Source organism: Stegastes partitus, unplaced genomic scaffold, assembly GCF_000690725.1.
Source record: "Stegastes partitus isolate 25-593 unplaced genomic scaffold, Stegastes_partitus-1.0.2 Scaffold523, whole genome shotgun sequence".
NCBI lineage: Eukaryota > Metazoa > Chordata > Actinopteri > Pomacentridae > Stegastes > Stegastes partitus.
The window spans coordinates 382,979-399,136 of NW_007578254.1; the positions used below are offsets into that span (position 1 = coordinate 382,979).

At 40.7% G+C, this 16,158-nt stretch overlaps 1 protein-coding gene across 1 annotated transcript in view; it reads left to right on the plus strand.

Annotated features, from left to right (window-relative positions):
• The window catches only part of pdgfc (platelet derived growth factor c), a 57,770-nt gene extending 43,589 nt beyond the window's left edge, over window positions 1-14,181 (plus strand). Inside the window, exons 4-7 of the mRNA XM_008287830.1 lie at window positions 1,343-1,523; window positions 11,577-11,784; window positions 11,984-12,204; window positions 12,997-14,181. Coding sequence (XP_008286052.1) covers window positions 1,343-1,523; window positions 11,577-11,784; window positions 11,984-12,204; window positions 12,997-13,110 — 724 coding nt within the window. The 3' untranslated portion in view covers window positions 13,111-14,181. The remainder of the gene's footprint in view (window positions 1-1,342; window positions 1,524-11,576; window positions 11,785-11,983; window positions 12,205-12,996) is intronic.
• The last annotated feature ends 1,977 nt before the right edge of the window (window positions 14,182-16,158 follow it).

The following is a 16,158-nucleotide window of genomic DNA, read 5'->3' on the forward strand; positions in this document are numbered from 1 at the left end:
TATTCATATGGGATCTTTTTGCGTGGAGTTTGCATGTTCTCCCTGTTTCTCTCCGGGTTCTCCAGCTTCCTCCCCCACAGTTCAAAAACATGTTGAAGTTAATTGATCATTTTTAATTATAATAGGTGTGAATGTGAGTGTGCTTGGTTGTCTGTCTCTAAGTGTAGCCCTGTGATAGACTGGTGACCTGTCCCCTGCCTTCACCCGAAGTCAGCTGGGATAGACTCCAGCCCCCCTTGACCCCAGTGAGGATTAACCGGTGCATAGATAACGGATGGATGAATATTCATACTTACATTCATACGGTGGAGTGGTGGTTAGCACTGTCACCTCATAGCTAGAAGGTCCTAAGTTCAAATCTTGTGCTGAGATCTTTCTGTGTGGAGTTTGCATGTTCTCCCTGTGCAGTGTGGGTTTTCACCAGGTGCTCCGGCTTCATGCTGAGGTTAATTGGAGATTCTAAGTTGTCTGTAGGTGTGAGTGTGACTGTGTTGTCTATCTCTCCATGTGGCCCTGTGACAGACTGGTGAACCCTGCCTTCGCCTTGAGTCAGATGAGATAAGCTCCAGACCCCCTGCGACCCTACAGAGGATGTATAGAAAATGGATGGATGTGTATTCATACTTTCTGTTCACATAGACCTCTATGTGGCATACAGCCATAGTGGCGTAATTATAACGATTTACAAGGAGAGTTTTCAACCTTACCTCTGCAAATATGTTTGGGAGTCTAAGTCAAGAGGTTCGGCTCTCTTGCACAGTCAACATACAATCTAATGTGCCCAAAGTTTAATTAAAAACTATATTTCAATAGCGACAAGTACCACCGGTGTAATAGTATTGCCAAAAGGCTGCATCAGTGGCCATTAATTGTTAGATGGCAAGAACAGCTCCTTATGCTGCGCTGTCAACCACTGGCAATTTCCAGTTTATTTTTATTCATTTAATACAGGCAGTAAATAACAGAGACACATCTCATCTCTCACAGCTGAGAAACTGTAACCTGCTGTTCAAGATATTTATTTATTATTTCTTTCTTTAATGAGGTCAAGGCTTTATTGCGCTCGGAGGCTTTATTGATATTAACAATCTCACCTTCAGAAGGGCATGGCTTGTGCCAATGAGAGAGCACCATGCATGGTGCAAGCGTTAATGGTGATGACAGACAGATAACAAGCAAAAATGCATTAAAATGAACCAACATCATGTTTTTAAGTTCACATTTAACATATCAGAGCTCAGACATTGCCAGTCACAGCTAAACCCTGTGGTCTGGAGTGGCCCCATTGACAAATGACTAATGGAGTCTTTTCCTGCCTTTTTTTTCTTTCTCTCTTTACCAGGTATGACTTTGTGGAAATAGAGGATCCAACTGAGAAGACTCTCCTGGGTCGCTGGTGTGGGTCACAGTCGGTACCAGCTAGTCACATTTCCAAAGGCAGCCAGATCAGCATCCGCTTCATCTCTGATGAGTATTTCCCCTCTGAGCCGGGATTCTGCATCCGCTACTCCCTTCTGCCTGTGGTACGTACATGAGTTGAAAAATGTGCATTGTGAGAAGCTGAACACTGAGCTCAAAGCGCTTCTCTGCTTCTATCTCCAACCAGGGAATTCACATGGCAGTAGGCAATGTCTCCCCATGTAAGCACAATTAGAATAATTTGCTTGTTGCATAACATGGTGCCTTAATTTGCAATCATCCATTTCTGCTTATGTGTACCCAAGGTTTTAAGCATGGTTGGGGAGAAATTATGTTTAAGCGCTTTGGAACATCTGGCACCTGTACTGTCATTTATTTTAGTTATGAAGATGCACACAAGCCGAAGCGGCACGTACGCTTCTGCACAGACAAAAACAAAATGTTCACAATATCAGCAATGACAGCAGAGAGTACAATTAAGTTGCCAAACTAAAGTATAGTTACACAACCTGAGTTTGTTCTGCAAGAGATAACATGAGAATTGTCTGCAATGGACCCCGATATAGTTCCAATATGTGAAACAGTACGCAACCAATTGTGTTGTTGCAATGCTTCAATTTTAAATAATCAAACTTATATGTTCTATATTACTGTTCTATATAAAAGTATATGGCCTCTGAACCTTTACTGTATCTATAGATCCAGCCAGATGAGTCTGACAGATGAGGTGTTGCAATGTCACTGATGGTGTTGCATGAGACTGAAATGGACAAAATAAGTGGCTTCACATTCACAAAGTGGTCCTCTGACCCGTGGGGAGATTCACTCAAGCCCCCCGAAATGAAAGTAGGGATGAAGTGCTTTCTGCGCTGCCTCGTCTGCTTCTCTGTTCTCATTATTACATCATACACACATCAAAAGTGGTATCTTTTTTATGTGTTTTAACAATATCCCACTTCACAAAAGTACACGTTCTTTTACTCTGTACTTACTCCTGAAATATACTTCTGGCAAAAACACAGTCACTCTTTGTTTCTGTTCTTCCTTGTTTCGCTCGTCTTTGTTTGCAACAGAGACTATAATCACTAGTTCCGTCATTACCTAATCTTTGTTTCCATTCACTTTTTAAACTTTTGGCAGACATTTATCCAGTATAATTTAGGGTGGATGCATAAGCTGAAACTCCAGATCTAGGAGTCAGTCAACAGCTGTAGCCAGGTTTATGTCTTGACTGATCACGTGTGACAGCATACTGTGAAAAAGGTACCAGTGGTTAGAGTTAAAAGTTTAGCCCGGTTCATTCTGACCTGATGTATTTCCCTTTAATGTGGCCGTTGTGACTCAGCGGGTCAGGCTAACATTGCACTCTCCGGTAATGTGGTAGAGATTTAAGAAAACGAGGAGTCACTGAAAACAATAAAGTCAGAGATACCGATGGTTAAACGTCATCTAACTGACTGGCCAAAAATAAGTGAGAGGGGGGGAAAGAGGTATAAAGAGGAACCAATAGAGAAAGAATGAAGCAAGCAAACACATGTGAGCAATCGAAAGTCAGCGAGTTAAAAAATAACTTGGGTTGATTTAGGGGAAACAGCAGGAAAGAAGAACTTTAATGTCAAACTTACAATAAACATTTGGTTTAGGTTACGGGGCCATCAAGGGTAAAATAAATAGTTACAACTGGTTTGAAATGGGAAACAACCATTTGGCATGTGTGTTAAAATCCAGTGTTTTATCAACCTATCCATCCAGCCCGAGCTCCTCTCTGTAGCTCTGTAGTTTGACTCACTGAGTGTAGATTGCAGGTGGAAGCTTGATGTTGCCTGTACATTTCACACCACTTTCTCCTCCCTTTCCAATCCCCACCACATTCACAAGTGTTGCCTTTTTAATAATCTTCTTCACTACGAGAACAACAGCTCACAAGCAGCTAAAAGGTTTGAATCAACAAAGCAGCCCTGCTAGTTTTATTTTTGGTTGTTGTTTTGTTGTTTTTTAGATGAATTATTCATTTTAGTGCTTTCCTACGGTGGCCCAGAAGTGTCACAACAAAACAAAAGCCACAACACAATAAGCCACAACACAACCAAATTAACCACAACACTACAAAATTAGCCACAACACAACATAATAAGCCGCAACACAACACAACGGCTGCAACGGAAGTTGTTTTTTTTTAACCTGGAAGTTATACTGTGACGTGCGCAACCACACGAAGTGGGCAGAAGCCGGAGATCGTTGGAAACAACTCGAAAGTAAGTAAAATACTGATGGCAAATAGTGTCCATTAATCTCGGTATGCGCTATTCAAGCGGTTCTGAACTTTGATTTACAAATATAGAGTCATTGCTTGTTTGACTTGTTAATGCGGACACTTCTGTTGCAAACAACTTCCGTTGCAGCCGTTGTGTTGTGTTGCAGCTTATTTTGTAGTGTTGCGGCTAACTGTGTTGTGTTGCGGCTAATTTTGTAGTGTTGTGGTTAATTTGGTTGTGTTGTGGCTTATTTTGTAGTGTTGTGGTTAATTTGGTTGTGTTGTGGCTTATTGTGTTGTGTTGTGGCTTTTGTTTTGTTGTCACACTTCTGGGCCACCGTACTTTCCCGTCAACCCGTCACTGTTCAAAGTAAACACTGCCGGTGCATTATGTTGCTATCCTCATCAAAGACAACTGTGTCATGGAAATACAAACATGGCAGCACGTTTTTCCTCCAACAGCAGGATGACGATGAGGTGCAGGCAGACCATTCTACACTGTTTCAGCACAAGACAATGGTCTGGCTATGCAACACCTCTCAGCTGCTACATCCACTGGAGGCTGCTGTCACAAAGATATGAAACCACGGAAAATATTTCCAAACTTGCCAATTGCATACACTCATGTTCTATGCATCTCTTCTGTCTGGAAATACTTTGAGTAAATTTACAATAACTTGTCATTCCAATCAATGCTTGTTGCCATTTTTGTGACCAATTTCCTGTCATGATTTTTCAGTAGTGGCTTGTTAGTAATGCGTAACGTTGACTGCGACCAGCGAGCTGGACATCCCCCTACCAGAAAAAGTACAGCTTTTCTAAAGACTTTTGACTGAACCAGTGAAATTATATTGTGCTTCCAGAGCAGCTCTGCTTCAAAAACATGCTTGCATACTGTAACTCCTGTGAAATTCAAATATGTGAGAAAAAAATATGTTTGAACAGACTTCTGTGCCTCTGTACATCCAGCCATCTTTGTCTTTATTCATCCGCCTCCCATTCCTCATTCTCTTTCGCTTTCTCGCCTTTTTTCTTTGCCGATCTCCAGCCCACACACATGCACACAGAATCCCTCCGTCCCCGCTTCATCCCTGACAAAAGCCCAGAGATAAACTAAAGAGACAACTGCCATGTTTTAACCTGTCGTGTTTCAGCTCTGTTCACTTGCTTTAAGTAAACAGCTCTCCTTCTTATTAATCCCTGATGGCCTGCAGCCCAAATAAGAAACTGAGGTTACTGATGGTGCTTTGTATTCACTCTGTAACTTTTCTTTTTGTGCTTCAAAAGCTTTTTCATTCTTTTATTCTTCATCACGTTATTATTGCAATCTTTCATCATCTTTAAAACCCGAAACAACGTCGCTGATAGGTGCACGAACTCACAAAGAATTCACTGACACTCTGAAAACTTACTGAGTGTCATGCTGAGAATCAAAGCCGTGTCTCTTAAAACACAGATAAGCTGAAGTGTAAAGTCACTCGTTACATGTACTTCCTATGATAGCGCCTGCAAATGTTGTAACTACTGAAATTTTCATCAATACACTACATCAGGTTGTGATGTTTGGGCCTTCGGGGAGGTCATCGCTTATCTAACACAGATGAAATAATTGAAAAGACACTATTGCAGAGAATTAATTAATTCCAAAATCCTCATAGTGGTAGGAGCTGTCGTCTAATACCTGATTTTACTCTTTTTTTTTTGAGCAGGAGAGCCAGAAGGGTTGGGTCTTGTTTCATTATTTTTTATAGCCAAGTTCAGCCCATAATCACAAATGTGCCCAAAGGGCTGTATAAGTTGTATAATATACAACACCCTCTATCCTTAGCTGAAATGAGCATTAAAAAACACTCTAATAGCATGTTGAACCTGAAAAATGAAGGCAGAAGTGTCGAGAAAAGCAACAGAGGAGGATTTTGCCTTGATTTTATAATGACAGTGATAAAGGTAGACTAGAAACAAAATGACAATATGAAATATATAAACGACTAACATTTATGAAGACTAGCTTCAGCAAAAGAAGGCAGAGTTCAATGTTGTCTTTAACTATTACTTTCTTAATTCAATTTTTCTGAAATGTGCATGTTTGTTGATCTAATTCTGAAAATAATGTGATCAAAGAATACGTAAAGAAGCCACAACTATGTCTAACAGTCAGTGTCAGCTTTCGGTATTTGACAGTTGTCTCAGTTATCACTGAAAAAATCCTGAGGTTTGACGCCCGGCCTTGTTGAACATTTATGTATATCTGAAATTTGATGAGGGGGTTAAGGTTAGAATTGACCAGATGAAAAACATCACCGGGGGATTTGGAAAAACTGAAGGATTAAATGTTCCCTCTGCGGTCGAGAGAAACGTGCCTTCTTCTTAAATAAACCATTAAAAAGCCCAATTCGCTGCTAAAATGCATTCTCACCGAGCTGAGAACAAAGCTGTCTTTCTTACCTCATGAAAAATTGAAGCTTCGGAGATACACGATCTTGACAGGGCCACCGCATTATAGAACTTTATGCCGCATGCTATAACTTTATAAGATGTGACATTTTGTAGAATGGTTTAGTTTCAAGTGCGAACGCCACATGAAAACGGTGGATATTTGGGAATTACAAGCTTAAATTTCATCCATCCCTCAATAGCAGAATGAAGCTATTCTTCTGTGGTGTTCGAATGCCTCGCCACAAACTGTTTGATGAAACAAGAGACCGAGTTTTTCTTTCATATTCCAACTCTAGAAGGTGCGGAAACCATGAGGGGGGGGAAAAAGGAAGCTTTGGCCTCTGCATGTTCAGGCTGTCTTCCCTTTGAACCTTCCTCTGACAGAGGAGGAGCATGCTAGAACAGCAGCACTCTGTTTCCTCTGTGGTCAACCAGCAGCTACTGGAACCTCATGCCATGCAGGGGCCAGCACTTTAGTTTATATTTAAACAAGCAATAATTCCTCCCCACCACTTCCATGGAAAGGAAGGGGGAAGAAAAAAAAAAAATAAGACCCAGTCTGTAATTCACAGGAAGAGATTTTAGAAAAAAGCGAAAGGGCTGAGGCAACTGAGCTGTTAAAACACAGAAGAGAAGGAGCCTGTTGAATGGAGCACGAGGGGTGTTGAGTGGTGGCCGTTGTGGGTTTAAGGAGCAAACAAAACATACATCATTGACTCAGTGACGTCTCACTCCAGAATTAAACTGCGCTGCCACCTTGGCGTGATAGATCATTCTTTCATTTTAATGGATTGAAGAGAGTTTCACACACTCGGGATGTAACTCACTCCATGTTTGTCTGGATTGAAACTGCACTAAACGCATAGAAACTACAATTTGACTGTGGATAGAAAGACTTGAATAGACGCTGATGTGACAGCTAAAGTAATGAAAATCCTAGTTAAGTAGATGGTAATGACCGGCAAAGCCACGCAGGAGTCTTACCGTTGCCATGATGAAACTGGGGTCTGTTTTTACACCGACCTCAATTGCAGTGTGTGGCGCACAGCGAAAGAAAAAAACACTTTATTCACGCACAGAAAACCTTGTTGCTTACTCAAAGTCCTCTTGTGCAAGGAAGTGGTTTTGCAGTTCTATGTGAAAGAGAAGATATTGTTTTCCAGAGCTCTCCCAAGATGCTATTTCAGAATTGTCATCTCAACATAGTTAGCTGAACCTGTCATTTCAGTTACCAGAAATAAGATCATGTGGTCGGGCTTTATAAGAACAAAGAGAGTTGGAAACGAGAAAATCACAGCTTGAAAACAAGCTCTTACTCTTGAGGGGCAGGGGGTTCAGAGAGTTTGGTGGTGATAAGAGGCACATTACGAGCGTTTGCACTTTAAATTTTGTCGGAATAAAAACACATTAGACCTTTTAAAAAAAAAGCAAGTGCACTTTTCAAAACATACATTCATTTTACCACAGCAATGCGCTGCTACCCTGTCATTCTACAATGCTCTCTGCACACTATCAGCTTCTATGATAATATTTAGAATTGCACATATTTGAGATGATTGGTTTGAGGACAGAAGACTCTACAATGACTGTACTTGCCTTAGGATGCAGCTCAGCTATTTTCTTTTTTTTTTTTTTTTTCCACAACAAACATTTTCGTAAATAGCAAAATAACAAGAGACTCCTTTTACCAAGAGCATAATAGGTTCAAAATGCATACAGGGTCATTTTTTTCACTGCCCTTACTTACATTACTGCCCCCTACATTCCCACTTAAGTCAGGTAGTGTTGCATTTTGTTGCTCTGGAGTGGAAGAGAATTGCACACTCTGCAATTTTTAACCTATATCCACTCTGCCGTCTAAGCTTTGGTCCCCCCATACAGACATACATCAGAGTCTTGTACTATGCTGACCATGTAAAAATAACCCCATAGAAGGAGATCACAGTCAGACATAAAAATACATTTTAAATTTCATGTGGTGCTGTTGCGCACTTACGGACAAAAAGCCACATTTGGAACGGCACAAAGATACCCTCCATCCCTCGTTTACAGCACTGCAATTCCATTGTGGTTTTTATTTATGCAGGGGGGCAATTTGATCCAAGACATATTTTTAAAAGTCATGTTGTCTTGTCAGGATCAGCTTTTAGCACAAGTAAACAAGCAGTTTCACCCGTGCTTGTTGCCTTTTGTGTTTCTGTACTGTCTGAAACAAAGAGCGTAAAATGTTCCCGTACATGAACTGACCCGGTGGCTCGGCGAGTCTCCGTACATCTGCTGTCCCAACATGTTAAGTCAAAGCAGCATCGTGCGTCTGAATCTGCTCCAAGCCCTTTCACTCACTCTGCTGATGTGCTTTTTAAACTGTCTTATTAACGCAAAAAACGGCAACCGATAAAGACCATGTGAGTAACTTGTGGCTACTTTTTCAGACACGCTGTTTGAAACTGTTGCACCATCAATAAATCACAACCAATCATACATAATCTACTGCTACAACCAGTCATTTTCGGGGATTTACTTTTTTTTGGAGCTCTTTTGTCGTTAATGTTTCGTTGACCTTGGTCCATTTTGTTTGTTCGTGCGTCAAATCTTTATGTGTCACACTTGACACGCAGACACTGCTCTGAATTCATGCCCGGTGGTCCATTTAAGTACTTTGTTCCTGAATTTCTTAAATGGAAGCTCTCATCTGCTACTTATAGCTTTATTCACACCATCCTGATGTGTCTCTGAAGAATTGCTTGGCTTCTCTATCTGAAGCTGAGCTTGCAGAGCGCTGCTAATTGGGGGAGTGTTGCACCATCGACATTCACAAGCTGTTAATGGCTTCCAGTCCACGCTGCTAGCCACTGCCAAGGCTCAACTAATAAGAATCACAGCGTTCCTCTGTTGTCTGGAAGTACAGCTCTGTTCAGCGAAGCGGCTGTTTCACTCTTACTTACGCGGCTATATGTCCAGTCCTTTTTCCCATAAATATTCCTCTCACATTTGTGTCTGTTTATCTCAGTCGGTGTCTAATAGACCGAAGATATGCTCAGCGGTTATAAATGCAACCTCGTTAGTGTGACTCAGATCTGTGGCATGAACACAGCTGTGCATCAGCTGCATTTTTGCAGCCTGTGGTGCAGCCATGTCAAACCACTGGCATCTTATTTTAAAGCTTGTGCCAAAGGGACTTGGATTATGACAATATTACATGCACTTTTGCAGACAGTAAATCTTCTTCATGTTTCCTGCGTTATACCTTTTCTTCAGCGTGAACATGTCAATACACTTGCGGATATGTTTTAGTGTATTTGCCTTACCTTTGTATTTAGCCCACCTGAAAGGACGAGACCCACCTTGTTGTCTAGTGCCTCTGCTGGCAGTCAGATGAAGTACACTGTAGTCACTGTGTTACTCGATATAGAGTACATCGAGTACTTTCATGGTATCTCCAGGGAAATACTCAGTGATATCTTTATTCTTGTGGAAAACACTACAGTTGCCACTTCATGAGTGTGGTGTTCCACTACTTTAAATAGATTTTAAGCATAAACAAAAGGTAATAAATATGAAACAACCCACAAATCCTTGCAGTGCTAGAGCCATGGCCTCTGACTCAAGGAAAATTTTCATTCCTCGAACCGCCACTGAATTCCTTTCTAATTCTCTCCTATAAGTCATCAAAGGAAAGATACAGATTCCCAGAATCTTTTTTTTTCTTCTTCTTTTCAAACATTTCTGCCTCTCCAAAAGCTTAAAGACTCAGCTGCCAGCAGCCGATGTTTTCAATGCTCCACAAGCTTTTTTTTCTTTTTCTTTTTTCTTTGTAAGTGTCACAATGTTGCCTTCTACCTGTCAGTCACATAAGATTAGAGAGACCAGCGAGCTGACATGTCGGACAAACGCAGCGTCACAAGACTGAAAGGTTTAACAGATTAGCCTCTTCTCTCGTGGGAAGACCAACACCCCAGGTATCAATCTTCTCTGTGACTGCTCGCTGTATAGCCCGCAGAGTCGAGAGCTTAAAACAAATAATACGATCGCCAGACAAAGCTACAGGGACGAATGTCTGGGATACAAAGTGGGCAACGGAGGTGACAGAGATGTGATCACTTTAGACAAATTACAAAATGTGTGTCGCTGATTCACATTTTCCTCTCAATTTCAGAGTGTAGAGTCATGTTGAATATATTCATTATCGTAGACATGGAGCTGGAGTTATGATGAAACCAGTTTTTGTTTTTTCTCCACCAGAGCTTGAATGTGGAGTCTGTATGTAAAAAACAAGTCTGAGGACTCATGTAGAAATTACCAATTTTTGTTAAATCTATAGAATCCCTGCTAATCAGAACACTGCAGAATTTTCAGTTATAATATATTTAGCAAATCTAAAAATAAAAAAGAAATAAAAACTGTCATGTCATGTTATCACTTGTATGATAGATATATAAAATATAAAATATGACCTATACTTTTACAGCCTGTAGAAAACGCTGCAGTGTTTTCTGTTGGCTTAGATATAATCTTCATTATTTAGTGTTGTCTGTTTTTGTTTATTTGTTTGTTTCCCCTTTTCTTCTATCCCAAATCGTTTGCAGAATTATCTCTACAACAAAATTAATTACAATCATAATTTTAATAATTACTTCTAATTCACTGACAGGAACTTTCATTGAGACAAAGACATATCCAAAATTTTTGTGTGTTGCCCACAGCGGACACAACTCTTCTGCCCATTGAAATATTCAATTAAAATATTAATGCAGCTTCCAGGGAGTAGTTTTTTTTTTCTAAATTCCTATCAGCTTTGAAATTTAAGCAAAGGCTTTGACAGTAATAGGTCCACTGTGAGACTGCCTGTATGTAAAATTGTGTCTGTGATCCTCAGAGACTCCAGTCACTGTTCAGCCACACATAATCTTAGAGACAGAACTTAAATTGGGCCCTAGCATGCCCTGGGCCGTCATGGTTTCTGTTTAACTCAAACCCAAACCACTGTTGCATTTAATGAGCCTTAACCCAATTTAAACGTAATATTTTACCGTGACATCAAATGTACCACTACAGGATAGCACCCCTCGTTTTAGACCTGAACATTGTAGAAATGATGTCGTCACTGCTGACAGAGCTGTTCCTCCTGTGTAATTCCCCTGTTTTATATAATCTAGAGTCAACTTGCGAGTCCTTAAATGTCACAGAAAGTGAGTGGGTTGTAAGTATCGTGAGCTAGTGGACACTACCTTACAGTCTCTATGGCAACCTTTATGCTGTAGAGAGATTTGTGTCTCTAACAGGAGATTTACATGGTGCATAGACACTTTATAAAGCTGGACTTTTTTTTTTTTAGTCCATCAAGAGCTGAAATCTATGAAAGCAGGACTCCTCATGTAAATGCTTTTTTTTTTTTTTTCTGCTGTAGCTTACATTCGCTGTATAAATGACCCCTCTGTTCCGTCTCATTTGTTGGTTTTCCTTGCAGAGGGAATCGGAGCCTGAAGTCCCTGCAGTTCTGCCTCCATCCCTGCAGGGTATTGAGGAGCTGTCAGAGGCCGTGGCAGGGCTGAGCACCGTGGAGGAGGTCATGAAGTACCTGGAGCCAGAACGATGGCAGCTGGACATGGAGGAGCTGTACAAGCCCACATGGCACGTGCTGGGGAAGTCCTTCATCCACAATAAGAAGGCCAAAGGTAGGACACGTTTAACTTGTACGTTACAGTTAAATGAAACGCAAAATGATGATGTACATGTAAGTCAGGTACTGCACAGTCATTTATCGTCGTAAACAAGTGACTGAATATTAACTCCAACTGCTTACGGGTGATAATTATGCTGTGAGAAATGCAAACACTGCAGCCTGAACTGACTCCAATCTTCTGTGTCATTAAGGAGGAACCGATCTCAATCTGCTGAGGGAAGAAGTTCGACTGTACAGCTGCACTCCGCGCAACTTCTCTGTATCCTTGCGTGAGGAGCTGAAAAGGACAGATGCCATTTTCTGGCCCAGTTGCCTCCTGGTGAAGCGCTGTGGTGGAAACTGCGCCTGCTGCTCTCACCGCTGCTACGACTGCCAGTGCGTTCCTGCCAGGGTCACAAAGAAATACCATGAGGTAAATATCAACCAGGGAATTCACATGCTGGATAATTTGTCATCTGAACTAAAAAATAAACATCCAAGACATTTAACTATGTGTAATCCATTAATTTTATTTTATAAGGGAATATAACAAAGTTCAAGTCTGAGATAAACTTGTGGCTTTAGCCAAAATGACTTTTACGTCCACACTGGATTCTGAAACTCTTTTGCCAGACGTCCAACCATAAAACCAACTCATACATGGCTGTAGGTACCTCTTGATTCCCATGCCTTCCTTTTAGGAACGTTTCCAATTACGCACAAGTTATAGCATGATGTGATTGGTTGGATTGCCGTGACATTTCCCCGTGCGCTGTGCTTTAGCTCAGTGATGCATGAGTCATTGTGCAGTGCCACAATCAGGTCATATATGACATTTTACCCTACATGTACTGCAGCAGGAAGGCTCTATGGAAAGCAATAGTGACATTAGATTACAGAACACAACGGTAGCCTTATTTTGTAGTCGTACTTAGTTTCTGATGTAATGTAATGCCTGTCATTCGTGTAGTTTGGAAACCGAGAGAATGAGAAACATAGGCGTCCAACGAGATCAAGTCACTGTGATTATAAAAGTGAGGCAGATAAATTATGTTTCTGTGCAATCAGTCATGAAGGCAATTTTAAAACTTGGTAAAAAACTAATTAGCGTCTTCAAAAATTAAACCATCAGATCTTTTTTTTTTTTCCTGAACGGCCCACTCACTAACCGTGCTTTCACTGAAGTTTTTGAGCTGTAAACTTGAGCACAAATCCCTTTCGACAGGTTCTACTGCTGAAACATCGGAGTGGTGGAAGAGGCCTGCAGAAGTCCATGACTGATGTGCCCTTGGAGCATCACGAAGAGTGTGCCTGTGTGTGTAAAGATGACTGGGACTGACCTCAGACATGTGTAATAGCTGCCAATGGAAGCAAACAGGACTCTAAAAATGAACCTCTACCACTGTTCTGTATCTCATCCACTTCCACTGGGAGCTAACAAGATTCTCCCTTTATCCTGTTGTCCTTTCACTAATTGGATGAAGCAGAACAGACTGGAATCTAATAAATCTTCTGAATGGATTTGACTGCTGTGGAATACCAATAGAGCGCCCTGCGTGCATTTTAGAGGGACAAAAATTCACTGGAGCAGATCTGGACTATTACCTATGTGCTCTGAAGACTATTTTCTTCAGCTCCTCGAAGATAAGAACATTGAGGCATTTTTGTCTCTTCTTCCTGGGGTCTTTTTTACAGTTCAGTCGGTGTGGGCTGATAGTGTCATGGAAAATGGGAGCTTCTTTGTTCAAATACTTTTTTATGTCTATAAGTGAGCTGGCTCCAGCTGCCTTACTCCCTCGGCTCCTCTATTATTACCATCAAGGCAGAGAAAGGTGCTTTTTAAGAGCAGTCTTCTTTTGCTCCTGTCTTGTTTTACCACAAATTTAATCTGAGGCAAAATGCAGCCACAATATAGCTGAAATGCATCACTAATGAGACTGCATTATGTGTAAATATTTCATTTATCTTTCCTTTCTGTGCTATTGTGCCTTTTCTACCAAAGATTCTCAAGGAGAAGATAAGAGTTGCACATGTAGAATCAGCGTTGTTTGCTACAAGTCTTCATCTGATCCATCTCAGCAATATCAAATTTGTTTGCTTCAGGAATGCTTAGCTACGAGCAATTTTTTATTTTTTATTTTTGCAACATTTGAGATTGTTCATATTAAATATTTATTTGTTTAATGAAAGGGAATTTAGGTCCAAGATGCCTTTTGTTTGCTACATTTGTTGCTGTACAGTAGTATTAGCCTGCATTTTCATTGTTAGTCATTTTTACATTGCAATTTTTTGTCATGGATGTTTTTCATTTTCTGTATGCCAAAGTTATTTATCTTTACTTTTGCAACAACTGTTTGTGTATTTCATAGTACTGAACATCAAAAATAAAAATTTTCCATTTCTAACTGAATGTGCTTGGCTTGCAACTGGGAAGGGAGAAGATGCCTAAAGCATTACCAACAATAGCAAATACATTCCCAAAGCAGAGTCACGAATCAAAGCAATCCCATCGTGTAACATCTGATAAACGCTGAGTAAAGTCAGGTGAGAGCTTCTATGTATAAAATGTAAAAGTATAGCATATTCAACACGCAAAATTCTGACAGGTTGAAAAGCATAGCAGGAATGATTTGATTCAAGAACCTAACTGCCCAATAAACCACATACCTCTCAGCACAACAGAATCACATAATTAGTCTTGAACTCATAAGTAGTAATTAAGTGAATAATGGGGGGAAGTCATCTGAAAGTGATATGTCGCCTTTATTTATTACGACAATTTAAGTTTAGATTTTAATTGAATGTTACTTTGCACTGTATAGAATTTCTTTGAATACAAGTTACAATCAATCTTCAGCGGATAAAGATAAACTAACGCATGTAAAACGTGAAGTTGCAAAGAAAATTTGTTACCTTGCTCTGAAAACAACAAAGACAAAAGGTAAAAACATATTATCATTGGTGTTTAGTACATCCTTTATTTTAGTTATTTATATATCTAGCTGGGATAGGCTCCAGCTTGCCTGCGACCCTAGTGAGGATTAAGCAGTGTGTAGATAATGGATGGATGGATAGTTAGTATCTACAGAGTCATGTTTTGGGACATGTGCAACGGTCATATACAACAAGGTATCATCTGCAAAGAGACTCAAATGTGTGAATATTAATTCCAGTGGTAGCAATCCACTAAAAAAACATGTTAGAGTGAAAATGAATCACCAGATGGGATTCCATACTTAGTATTCTACTCACAATCCACTAGTTTTGCCCATGTGTGCCACTGGTGGAACGCCAGGGCAAACATTTGTCCTAGCCATTATCCTAACACCTATTATCTAACCACATCTCCAAGGTTTTGTGCAATGGCATATGAACAAAGGCATTTAAACCTTGAGTTCATTAATCAGTAAGTGGAACTGGAAGCCTAAATTACAAAATCAGAAAAGCCTTAGTTTGCTGCAGGGGGTTTTCATGTTCAGTGCGATAGTGAAGAAGTTACAACTTGGCTCGTCGAAGTGTCTGCTGGCTTTGTGCATGAATGACTAAGCCAGTGAGTTTAATTACATGTGTGAGTGAGAAAGATAAAGAATGAGAGCAAATGATTTAGAGAACATCGCTCGCAATGTTAGCCGCCGTGTAATTGGGGTTGTGTATGTGGGTGCTACTTTTCAACCTAATATTACAAGCACTACCTGAAAAAACGAAGGGCTAGCACGTCTCTCTTAAACTTATCTTTCTTTTCTTTATTCCACAAGCTCCTTATCAGCCGCTGAGCAATGCTGTTCATTCTCTCCTCTTGGCCATCAGGTCACCCAGGAGGAGGTTCTCATTTGTCCATCTCACACTGCTGTCCTGGCCAATTATTCTGATCTAATGTGCACCCTGGCAGGCATCTGCGGTGACGCCAGATGCTACTGCATAAACCCGCCGGCTCCCAGAGTGGTTTTTATAATATTAAACAGACAGCCTTCCTTGGTCAGTGCAGTGTTTCTTTGCAGAGGAAAACCTCACTGCACTGGCACAAGATGTGACACAGCATGGGCAGTTGGTCTGGCTTTTAATGTGTTTGTGTATGTGCAAGCGTGTGCGAATGTGCACAGCGACAATCCAGCACTTGACGCTTTCACCCTTCACCCACAGGCCCTTCTGCTCAGTGAAACCCAAGCAGCCTGAGTCAGACTAGACCGCAGCATCATGGTGCAATTTAGGTGTCGGGACTTAATTCAAGTAACTACATTTTAATTCATTTTGTCTCTGAAGGGAACCAAAAATCTGAACCTGCATCCAATTAAGATGTTTTGAAAGTAATAAACTGTTAGAGCTTGTGTAAAAAAATAATAGCACTACTAAGTGTTGCACTGCCACTGTGCACATATAGCAGTGCAGA